Source organism: Corythoichthys intestinalis, chromosome 20 (genome assembly GCF_030265065.1).
Source record: "Corythoichthys intestinalis isolate RoL2023-P3 chromosome 20, ASM3026506v1, whole genome shotgun sequence".
NCBI lineage: Eukaryota > Metazoa > Chordata > Actinopteri > Syngnathiformes > Syngnathidae > Corythoichthys > Corythoichthys intestinalis.
Window position 1 is genome coordinate 9012448 of NC_080414.1, and position 12604 is coordinate 9025051.

Sequence of the window (12604 nt, forward strand, 5' to 3'; positions counted from 1 at the left end):
GTAGCTGAGATCTGTCATGAAAGAAAGGTGGAAAAGCGCTATATAAGTGTAACACCATTTACCATTTACCAAAGAACATTACTCCTCAAGTTCAGCATTCGCTTCAATGATATCTGGCGCCATCTAGCGTCGTGAATGGGTATAATGTCTTCACCCCGAACATAAGACTTTTTCAGTCTTATTTCAATGCAAAAAACACAGTCTTACATTCGGGCCAATGCGGTAATTAAACGAATACTTGAAGCAGCAAAATTTGATTTGAATCTTTTTTCTAATCGAATTACTCGAGTTAATCGACTAATCGTTGCAGCACCCATTTACCCAGGACTTACTTGTGACTCTGTTAAAGAAAAAATAATAATAATAATCGAATTAAATTTTATTCGAGTATTTGTTTAATTAAAGTGGCGTTGTAATGGTTTGTTTTGAAAGTGTTTGCATTTAGTTTTATTGATTAGGGTGGTTACACTGCCCTCTGGTCTGCCTAATTTCACATGGCTGAATCCAACTACTCCCTGTTAAGACCAACATAAGCTTAAGTTTTTGTTTGAGATGATGTTTTTTATGCATTCATAATTTAGTTAATAGGCATATTTAGCTGTTTTTTTGTGGGAATATGTAAACCATTTGTTAAGAGCGTTGTAAAAAAACGTTAGCATTTTATAGCATTTAAGCTGGCGGACTTTTGCTATATAAGTTAGCCAATTGTTCTTTTGTTGTACTTAGATCCGCATTTATTTTTTTATACCGTTTAAGGCTCAGTTCAGATATTTTATTTTTCATGTTCCTTATCCGATTACTTGATTATTCGAACTAACTAGTTCATCGATTAATCGACTACTAAAATAATCGATAGCTGCAGCCCTAGATCATAGTGACTCATGCAATTGTCTGCAGCATTCACTTCACATTATTTTTAAAGTTTGTGCGCATATTCACGGTGTCCATATTTATCTAAATCTTTCTTCTCTCTAGATTCAGCTATGCATCCAGTCCTGAAGACTCTTGGAATAACAGACACCATCATTTCTTTCATTACTGACAGTGTGAATGGTAACAAGGTAAAAATAAAACCTGCTTTGACAAAACAATAAACAATCAAACACTGTTGTGAGTCAAGTCAAATGGAAAAATCCAAGGAGACTGTGTGCAGTCAACAAAAACTTCCTCTATATGACCTCATTGATGCACACAAGTAAGTTTACTTGTTGGCAGTGGATGTCGAAGAGATCCACTGAGGCGTGCATGATAGAAGGATGAAATGGCCTGTTTTAACAGTGTCAGACAGGCTGTGTCTTTAGCCCTGCAGGCCTTGAATCAGACGCTGCGTTTAGCTACATTGAAGTAGACATAAAATGAGCTGTCTGCAGGTGCTATTTGTCTCACTGTGTCACTGGAGTGCCAGTAAAAGGGTTCACTTGTACAATGTGTAAACGCCAAATACTTTTGTTGTCCATCTGCACAGAGCTCGGACTGCATGCTGGAACCTTGTGTGTGTATCCTGAGAAAACTGGTGTATGCTGATCCATCTCTGAGGAACAGCCTGGCACAACGCAACCTCCTGCTCATCACTCTGCTACGAGGTGCATTGTTAAAAAAAAATAACAATAATAATAGAGCAATTTAGAGATAAGCTTGAATCTGTAACAAGCTTCCACATTATTTTTTCCCTCATTGATTGTATTGCAGTGAAAATAGTTTCATGTAAAAATCAATTTAGTTGAAATAGACGACTGATATGAGATTTTCAAATGCCTAAAAAAAAAAATTCAGTCGGTTGCTGATATCCAAACCCGATGAGGCCGATACACTTTATTTTTAAAGCACGTAGATTATAAAGGCAATTTAAAAAAAACAAAAAAAGCTTCAATAGCTTAAAATCTACAATGAGTACCTGAGTCATGACGATATTTAAACAAGTGAGAGTTTAAGAGGATGCTCGCCATGCTAATGTGAATCCTACGCTAAAGCTACAAGTTGTTTATTGTTTATCTTATTGTCATCATCATCAGTATCATTGACAGTTACAAGATAGCATTGTGATAAGATTAACCTGAAGAAAACCAAAGAAAAGACAAGGTTTGACAGGAGAAGCCTGTGCTTATTAAATCCCGTCCCCAATAGACCAAGGACGCACATCATTACATGATAGACTAGGCATTTCTCATTGTGGTACATGTACAGTATACCGTATTGGCCCGAATATAAGACAGTGTTTTTTGCATTGAAATAAGATTGAAAAAGAGGGGGTCGTCTTATATTCGCGGTCTTGACATTATACCCATTCACGACGCTTGATGGCGCCAGATATCATTGAAGCGATTTTCTGTCATGACAGATCTCAGCTACTCTGAAGTTCAACCAGTGTACATTATTTTATTGCAATGTTTTTTCTTATACAGATTTGTTTCAAGACTAAAGTTACAGTTGGACTTGACTTAGATGGTTAATGCAGTAATTGCAATTTTGTTGTTTGCTAATGAAGACCTCAATGCTCACAAAAGATATGCTGATTAGAGTCAGATGACCCTTCTCTGGTAACAAAAGTGATTTTTATCAACTAATCCACTCTTGGTTTTTCTAGTGTTAAATGCACCTAGTTATTGTGTGTGAGAATTGCATACTAAAATTGCATTGTGTTTGTTCTTTACAGCATCACTAATCATGAAGGCAAACAAAAACAATTGGGGAGAGGCTGCCGTCCTAATGAGTTTGCTGCTCTTTGATGAAATAAGCAGCATGGCAATGTGGTGAGTTTTAACATCTGCTGCCTATTGTATTCATCCCTTAAAGTTTGGAATACAGTATTTTTAATCATTGTATAAGGTCGGACAAATCGCTGGACAATGGCAAGCTTCAGACATTCTCCCTCCCATTGTCAGTAGTTCGCAGGTAAACTTGTCAACCAATGTCATCGGTTTTAATTTGATTGCTTGTTACCTTTATTGGTCTAATTTATTTATTTATTTTTTAAAAACAATCAAGGTACAACATGCCTTTCCAGGTTGTAAGCTATCATGCTGTCAGTCCATACTGTTGCATCCTGAATCTCACTTCAGATGTACTGACCTTCGCCCCTGCTCGTCAAGCCTTGCAGTTGGTCTGGAACGTTGCATGGCACTGCGGTATAGACAAACTGCTTAAGGAACCCATTGGCTCGATCAACAATGCAGAGTAATACACTGTTCATCTGACTAATATTTGGTGTCGCGCTAGAGATTCTATAGCTATTGCCATTTGCTCGCATAGAAAAGGTATCACATACAGCGGGGCAAATAAGTATTTAGTCAACCACTAATTGTGCAAGTTCTCCCACCTGAAAAGATTAGAGAGGCCTGTAATTGTCAACATGGGTAAACCTCAACCATGAGAGACAGAATGTGGGGGGAAAAAAAACAGAAAATCACTTTGTTTGATTTTTAATGAATTTATTTGCAAATAATGGTGGTAAATAAGTATTTGGTCAATACCAAAAGTTCATCTCAATCCTTAGTTATGTACCCTTGCTGGCAATAACGGAGGTCAAACGTTTTCTGTAACTCTTCACAAGCTTTTCACACACTGTTGCTGGTATTTTGTCCCATTCCTCCATGCATATTTCCTCTAGAACAGTAATGTTTCGGGGCTATCGTTGGGCAACAGGTACTTTCAAGTCCCTCCACGGATTTTTGAGATCTGGAGACTGGCTAGGCCACTCCAGGACCTTGAAATGCTTCTTACGAAGCCACTCCTTTGATGCCCTGGCTGTGTGTTTGGGATCATTGTCATGCTGAAAGACCCAGCCACGTGTCATCTTCAATGCCCCTTGCTGATGGAAGGAGATTTTCACTCAAAATCTCTCGATACATGGCCCCATTCATTCTTTCCTTTACACCAGGGGTCCCCAAACTTTTTCCTCTGAGGGCCACATAACTTTTCCCTTCTCTGATGAGGGGCCGGGGTCAGTTTGTAACAGAAAAAGTGTGACGATTGCAGGAGTGCCTAAATGTAAAAAAATATTGTTTTTCAGAAAGCCACAATCAAATAACCCTTTCTGGATTCTTCACGGAACAAAAGTAAATAAAATAAAGATAATAATATAATAAAATAATAACAATAAATAATAATAACACTATTAATCAAATAGATAATAACCGAATAACCCTCTCTGAGTTCTTCTTCACAGAAAAAGGCCAGAAAATAAATAACACTATTGAAAAAAAAAAAAAAAAAAAAATTTTTTAAATGCTCTCTGGTATTGTTTAGGGGGCCGGACCAAATGTGGAGGCAGGCCGTATACGGCCCGCGGGCCGTAGTTTGGGGACCCCTGCTTTACACGGCTCAGTCGTCCTGGTCCCTTTGCAGAAAAACAGCCCCAAACCATGATGTTTCCACCCCCATGCTTCACAGTGGGTATGGTGTTCTTCGGATGCAATTCAGTGTTCTTTCTCCTCCAAACAGGAGAACCTGTGTTTCCACCAAAAAGTTCTATTTTGGTTTCATCTGACCATAACACATTCTCCCAGTTCTCTTCTGGATCATCCAAATGCTCTCTAGCGAACAGCAGACGGGCCTGGACGTGTACTGGCTTCTGCAGGGGGACACGTCTGGCAGTGCAGGATTTGAGTCCCTGGCGCGGCACATTGTGTTACTGATAGTAGCCTTTGTTACTGTGGTTGCAGCTCTCTGTAGGTCATTCACTAGGTCCCCCCGTGTGGTTCTGGGATTTTTGCTCACCATTCTTGTTATCATTTTGACGCCACGGGGTGAGATCTTGCATGGAGCCCCAGATCGATTTTCTAATGATTGCTCCCACAGTTGATTTCTTCACAGCAAGCGTTTTACCTATTGCAGATTCAGTCTTCCCAGCCTGGTGCAGGTCAACAATTTTGTCTCTGGTGTCCTTCAACAGCTCTTTGGTCTTGGCCATAGTGGAGTTTGGAGTGTGGCTGACTGAGATTGTGGACAGGTGTCTTTTATACCGATAATGAGTTAAACAGGTGCCAGTAATACAGGTAACGAGTGGAGCCTCGTTAGAAGAAGTTAGACCTCTTTGACAGCCAGAAATCTTGCTTATTTGTAGGTGACCAAATACTTATTTTCCACTGTAATTTGGAAATAAATTCTTTAAAAATCAAATGTAATTTTCTGTTTTTTTCCACATTCTCTCTCTCATGGTTGAGGTTTACCCATGTTGACATTACAGGCCTCTTTAATCTTTTCAAGTAGGAGAACTTGCACAACTGCTGGTTGACTAAATACTTATTTGCCCCATTGTACATCCATCCAACAGCGTGCTTCTTGAAAGGCATCGTACACTCAGACACTACACAATGTATAGTATCTTCTTTGTTTTATGCTTGCTTTTGTGAGTGTTTATATGTTTACTGTGAGTTAAAAATAGAATTCAATCTGTTTGAAGCATGCGGTAGGGTAAAGCGATACATATATTACACTATACAATACAAGAAATGTAGCCCATTTATGTGAGGTCCCTTTCTAACAATTGTACTGAGCATAAGCTTTCAAAGGTTCGATATCTCGGTTATCTTCACTATCATTTATAAGGCCTAGTTGAAAGAGATGAGCATTCCTCTAACACAGTCAAGCTAAATTTCATCCTATCAACTTATATTTAGAGCAATTGTCCTGTCCTAGGCGACAGAATCTTTGAATTAAGATACACACATCTCCACAGTCTAGTGTAGTTTATATTTTTTTGTATGTGCTCAAATAATGTTACATTTTTGTGTAACTCTCAGGTTCCACGCCGACTTGAATATTTCGGAAGCTCAGGTCGCTTCACTGCGAGCGACGCACCTTCCGAGCGCACTGCAGGACTGCATCCAGGATGTGATCTTGGCAGAAAGACACAGTTCAGTGATCGCTGCCCTCTCCAGGCTCAATATCTACATGATGATCGACAGACTGACTTTTCCTCACACAGCTACCTATAAATGTCGAGAAACGTTACACTCGCTCAACTGGAAGACTGCCATTACCAGGTATGAACACACAGTGCAACCTCTAAAGTTAAACACGAACTCTCAATCGGAAAACTTCAATTTACTGTAAATGCAATTATATCAGTATTTTTTTTAACTGTACTGTATTATTAGTATTTCGTTAATGAGTTTGAGGTAGTCTTTTGGGTCCTTAGTGTTCCTTGGAGCTTTCCCCTTGGTGTGACCTGCCCAATTCACCTCACCAGGGAGGCGTCCAGATGCCATTGCTACTTCATCTGACTCCTCTCAAGTCACAGCCGTAGAGCAGTAGAGATTATGGCTTGATGATGCCAACAAATGCCAGATTAGTGCTGCAACGATTAATCGATTAACTCGAGTAATCCGATTAGAAAAAAGCTTCGAATCAAAATTTTGCTGCTTCGAGGATTCGTTTAATTAGAGGGGCGTTGGAATGGTTTGTTTTAAAAGTGTTTGCACTTAGTTTTATTGATTTGGGTGGATACACTGACCTCTAGTGGCAACAGAGAATATGACATAACTCATCTAACATGGCTGGATCCAAATGCTCTCTGTTAAGACCAACATAGGCTTCTTGTTTTTGTTTGAGCTAATATAATTGCTTGTGCATTTGTAATTTAGCCTAGAGGTACATTTAGCAGTTCTTTTTTTTGTAGGAATATGTGTTGGACGATTTGTTAAGAGCATTGTCAAAAAAAAAAAGTAAAAAAACAAAACTAGGATTGGGACAATCTGCTTTTTTTCACGATCCGATTCGTGATCCGAAATGTTTTAAACATGTTACTGTCCCACTGAATTATTTTTTTAAAAACATGAGTAACGTAGAACAATACCTGTCTTATTAAATGCGTCATTGAGTCAGTCCACTCAAATCCGCTCACGCTGCTGAGAGCACTTACACAATGACTTGCCACAGTACACTACCGCAAGTGTTTCAACTCATTCACTCCCAGCTGTTTTTACCAGTGCAACCCCCTTCGCTCCCGGCCGTTGTACTGGATTTTGACTGATTTTGCAAGGCCCACAGAAAATTCAGTTCTATTGCTATATAAACACGGAACCCACCAAAAGAAAGATTAGACTCTCTTCTTTGAGCGGGAAAATAAGTTAGTTCATATCTTTTTCCATTCTTTAGAAATCAGCATTAGTAAATAGCTTAGTTTGAGCAATTTTCCAGTTTCTTGATGAAAAAACAGAGAAATTGAGCTTTTTGTGAAAGCATACATTTCAAACATAACTTTGACTTTAACACAGCTATTTTTTTGCTTTAGTTACATCCCAAACATCTGAATAATGTTTTCCTTTTACAAAATAACATAAACAACAAGACAAATAGAGCTTTTGATAGCAAAGTAACAATTTATTTACACATAACTAACTGAGAGATGACGCTGTTGTGGCCGCGACATCCGGGGTAAACTTCTCCCTCATCGCCGCCTGTCTCCCTAAAGATGGATTTTTCTGGGTCTTTCTTTTGTGGTGACCACTGCCTCGTGGCAGTGTTCGCCTGGGAAACTTGTGTTCCTGGGGGGGAACTGGTTTGTCCGTGCGCGTTTCCGTGCTGGACACTGGAGGGTGCGGGGGACGCGAGCGGGCTGAGCACGGCGGCGCGGGCTCTGCTCGGTGAGCAGCACGGACTCAACAGCATCGTCCGCTGCACTGGTGGTCCTGGTCGTTCTGCTCAGTCGTCCAGCGCCTGGCATCCAGCGTGTCCTCCCGGTTGTTCTGCTCGGTCGTTCGCCGCCTGGCATCCTGGACGTCCACTCGGTCATCTTCCGCCGGCACCCCGGCCGTGCAGCCCAGCCGTTCGTTCCGTTGAATCGGGTTGCGGGTCTTACCAAATGTGCTACTGCCCTCCAGTGGCCAGTTTTATTACTTTAAAATGGATTTTCAGCGTTGTGCTTCGGAGCTAAGTTGAATCAGAACCCAGAGATGTCTCTTGTGAAAAAAAATCCAACCGTATAAGTACGTCTTTGGGACACTGAAACAATTAAAAATACAACATATTTGTACGTTTTTTGGAGCAAATGAGTTAACAAGCTTAATGATGATTGACACACGCGGCTCTTTCAAGTTTAGCGCTCCCAGGCTTCTCTGGGAAGACCAAAGCTTCAAGCTTGTCAAGCATCGTTAACTTTAACAAGCAATCTGAAGCGCATTGCGAACCAAGAAAAGCAGCAGTACGGAGAGCGATCAGATCGGGACCTCTCTAGTTGGTTGGCTTGTGGCCTGCGCTGCATTGGTGCAGTGCATTAGAAGTATTTACAGTGTCGATACTCAGAAAACAGTATCGATACTTGGTATTGGGACATAAAGGATAGTGAGATATGGCCAGATGATATTTTTCCCAAGTTAAAAAAAAAAAAAGTTTGCATTTTATCGCGTTTAAGCTAGCAGAATTCTTCTATGCAAGTTAGCCAATTGGTTTGTTGTACTTCGATCCCCATTTATTATTATTTTTTAAGCTCAGGTAGTTCAATTTATTCATAAATGCATGTACAGTGGTACCTCGACATACGATCGCTTCGACACACGATCTTTTCGACATCCGACGTAAAATTTGACGCGCCATTTGTTTCTACATCCGACGACGTGCTCGAAATACGACGACACGACAGCAACGCAAACGAACTCACGGCGGATTTTCTTGTGTGAGAAATCAACACAGGTTTCCAAAAAGTTGGTACAGTTGGTGAAACAAGGAAAAAAGTGATGCTTACCTTTGAAATGAAGATGCAAATTATAGAAAAATATGAGCGTGGGGTGCGCATCCGTGAGCTGGCTCAACAATACAGCTCCACGGTCCTCTTCCGACCACCGTTCGCCAGTCTTTATAAGTTAAGGTGACAATTATTATTGTGGTAACATCGCCAAAGAAATCGCCAGCTTCGTCACGTTTTTATAATTTATTTAAGAACTTATTCAACACAAAACGCCCATTGCCCTCTGCAGTTGACTGTGCTCTCAAGAAAACGAAAGTATTATCTCTACCGCACTGACCTATCTCACTGTGACGTTAGCCCCGCGGTGCATTCAGGTACAGCAAAAAGTGTCCGCCACATTAGAATCCAATTTGTTACATTATTAACGGAATCATTTTTATTTTATTATTATTATTATTAATATTATTATTATCATTATTATATTATTCTGATTTTTATTAATAACTTATTTATTTTGCTATGTTTAATTGCCATTTATAATAATTGTACCAGCAGTATTTATTATGGATTTAGTGTAGGTTTTTGGGTGTGGAACGAATTAATGGAATTTTAATGTATTCCTATGGGAAAATCCTGCTCGACATACGACCATTTCGACTTACAAACAAGGTCTTGGAACGAATTAACTTCGTATGTAGAGGTACCACTGTATTGCTCTTGTGAAATGAAAATGAAATTGGGCTGTTTGAAAAAAAGACGAGTGATTTTTATTTTTGTATTCACATCTTAGCAAGCATTTGTTTTACATCTCCTAAAATTGATTCTGCAACGCATTAAATGTTCCTAATCCAATTACTCGATGAACTAACTAATGGATAGATTAATCGATTACTTACAAAATCGAAAGCTTCAGCCCTAATACTGATGATGCTTGACAAACAGGGAGAGCAATAATATCAATCTCGTGGTGATTTATTGCTACAATTATTAAGTGGGTGGTCTTGTTTGATGACAATTTTAAAAGTTGTGACTGATCCTACCAGTATTTTAGAACCGACTTGTTGCTTGAGTATATGCCCTTGCTGTGTCCTAGAAATTCTCATAATTTCATATTTATTTGTTCATTCATTAATCTGGCCATTTATTAATTTACCTCATTATACTGATTAAGTTTGCTTCTAAATTATGTTGTTACATTGATTTATGTTGGAGTTTATGTACATCACTTTGTTGCCGCTGTGGTTGCTTTTAAAAGAGCTATATAAAATAACATTAAGTTGAGTTAACACTTTTATCCATATAGTCTTCGGTAGAGCTGAAGGAATCAAGTGAAGCTAATTAAGGCGTGCTTTTTATGGCCACCGTTATCTTGGCTGCTTCTGCAACTCTGCAGAACAGGGTGGTTTGGCATTTTCTCAAAATTAAATGTCTTCATGGCTCAGCAAGGTAATTTCTTATTCTCCATCACTGCACCAGGATTCCAACATGGTTAATAAAGCATTCAAAGGGAGATACGATCAGTTAACTTTTGACCTTGATACACTCCCATGTTTTCAAATGTGTATGTCTGCTATAATTGTTCGTATGGAAACAAAGTCATACGTAAAACAGCATGTTTTTTCTCAGTGCTCTCTCATGGTGACCGTATCTCTTTGCTCTTCCTCCCTGCAGGTTTCTCCAGGTGCATCCAGCCTCTGTGGAGGATGAGAGACTGCTGGCGTACATCCTTGCTTTTCTGAATGCGTACTTCAAACCTTCGCACACACACTGGTCTGACCCGGAGGACAAGGACCTGCGCTGGATGTTGGAGCTGCTTCTCAATGAGGTAGGCAGCATATTTGTTATAGTGAAAGCCAGCAAAGCTGCTATAGGTGTATATATGTCATGGTGATTCAGTTAGACTCTTCTCACCAACACGTATGGTAAAACTGGTAATCGATTTACAACCAGATGTGGGTGGAGTAGCCAAATTTTTTTACTCAAGTGAGAGTTGTGTTACTTCAAAATAATATTACTGAAGTGAAAATAAAAGTAGTCATCCAAAAAATATACTCAAGTACAAGTAAAAAAGTATTTGGTGAAAAGAGTACTCAAGTAATGAGTAACATTATAAATAACTGCTTAAGATGTTATTTATTTATTTATTTATTTATTAATTATTTATTTATTTAATTTTAACTCATTCACTCCCAGCCATTTTCACCAGAGCAAGGCCCTTCGCTCCCGGCCGTTTTACTGAATTTTGACTGATTTTGCAAGGCCCACAGAAAATTCTGTTCTATTGCTATATAAACATGGAACCCACCAAAGGAAAGATTAGACTCTCTTCTTTCAGCAGAAAAAAAGTAAGTTCATATATTTTTCCATTCTTTAGAAATCGGCATTAGAAAATAGCTTAGTTTGAGCAATTTTCCAATTTCTGATGAAAAAAACGGAGAAAATGAGCGTTTTGTAAACGTATACATTTCAAACATAACTTTGACTTTAACACAGCTATTTTTTGCATTAGTTACATCCCAAACATCTGAATAATGTTTTCCTTTTACAACATATCATTAAGAACAAGACAGATAAAGCTTTTGATAGCAAAGCAACAATTTATTTACACATTACTACTGAGAGATGACACTGGTGTCGCAGCGCCTGGCATTCCAGGCATCCTCTCAGTTGTTTTGTTCGGTCGTCCGCCGCCTGGCATCATGCCACCAGCGCTCGACCGTGCTGCCCGGCCTTTCATTGCCGTTGAATCGGGTTGCGGGTCTTATAAAATGCGCTACTGCCCTCCAGTGGCCAGTTTTATTGCTTTAAAATGGGTTTGGAGCTTTGTTTTTTGTTTCTCAGATAGAGCGGAAGCTATAGATGCTTCTTGTCAAAAAAAAAAAAAAAACGCAAAAGACTTATAAATACGTTTTTGGGACAATGAAGCATTTAAAAATAGAACGTATTTATACGTTTTTGGGAGCAAATGAGTTAAAAAAATATTTTTTTCTCAGCGATACTATTATACTGTTGTATGACGTATTACATCACTACATTAAACAAAAACAAAAAAAAACAATAAATACGTTGAATTCCGTCGAGAGAAAAAAAAATCATATCTGGGGTTTTCCGCTGTCAATCGGTGCCAAATAAAACTCTGCTTTTGAGTCATGTTGACGGCGACGCTCTGTGTCAAATCATTCCTTTTTTACGGTGCTTTAAAGACGCCACGTGGTTGAATAGGCCGGCGGGACCACAGAATGGCAAGCTTGAGTCTGATATTAATATTGTAGTCATGCGATTATTGTCACGACATCTCATTGGTGAAACTGGTTGAGCCGCTGTCTCTGGAGTCTCTGGCAAAAAAAAAAAAAAAAAAAAAAAAAAAAAGAAAAGAAAATCAAATATATACAATAAAGAGGAAAAATGTAACGACTAGTGTAGCCCAAAGTAGTAGAGTAAAAGGTACCGTTTCTTCTTCACAAATCTACTCAAGTAAAAGTAAAAAGGATTGTGTTGTAAAGCTACTCTTAGAAGTACATTTTAATCAAAATGTTACCCAAGTAAATTTAACGGAATAAATGTAGCGCGTTACTACCCCCCTCTGTTTACAACACTGCGTCCAACTCTGTCACGTGGTAATTTACTAGGTGCTGGCATTTGTTAGTTTCGGAATGTACCATAATCAGCTTCCTAAAGGGACAGACAGCATATAGTATAAATTAAGTTCAGGTAAAAGACGGTTGCTCAAAGTACTATAGTATTAAGCAGTAACTTTAATGTTATTGTTCTTTTGAAAAAATCGAATATATGAAATGTGACTTTAGCAAACGACTAGTATTGATAAACAAAGTAGTACAGAACCCCGAAAGGGACATTGACAGAAATACAATTTTCTAGTAAATCTGGTGAAAATTAGCATTATATAGCATTTATGTAAACTTTTGCTATGCAAGTTAGCCAATGGCGTACCGCACGCAGGCTATTTTTAGACAGTGA

The 12604-nt window shown here is 38.9% G+C and overlaps 1 protein-coding gene across 2 annotated transcripts in view; it reads left to right on the top strand.

Annotated features, from left to right (window-relative positions):
• Positions 1-12604, top strand: part of rttn (rotatin) — a 104762-nt gene that overhangs the window by 35616 nt on the left and 56542 nt on the right. For both annotated transcript variants that reach the window (XM_057824397.1, XM_057824398.1), the window contains exons 20-26: positions 976-1061; positions 1466-1583; positions 2654-2750; positions 2827-2892; positions 2986-3174; positions 5742-5984; positions 10298-10451. In XM_057824397.1, coding sequence (XP_057680380.1) covers positions 976-1061; positions 1466-1583; positions 2654-2750; positions 2827-2892; positions 2986-3174; positions 5742-5984; positions 10298-10451 — 953 coding nt within the window. The remainder of the gene's footprint in view (positions 1-975; positions 1062-1465; positions 1584-2653; positions 2751-2826; positions 2893-2985; positions 3175-5741; positions 5985-10297; positions 10452-12604) is intronic.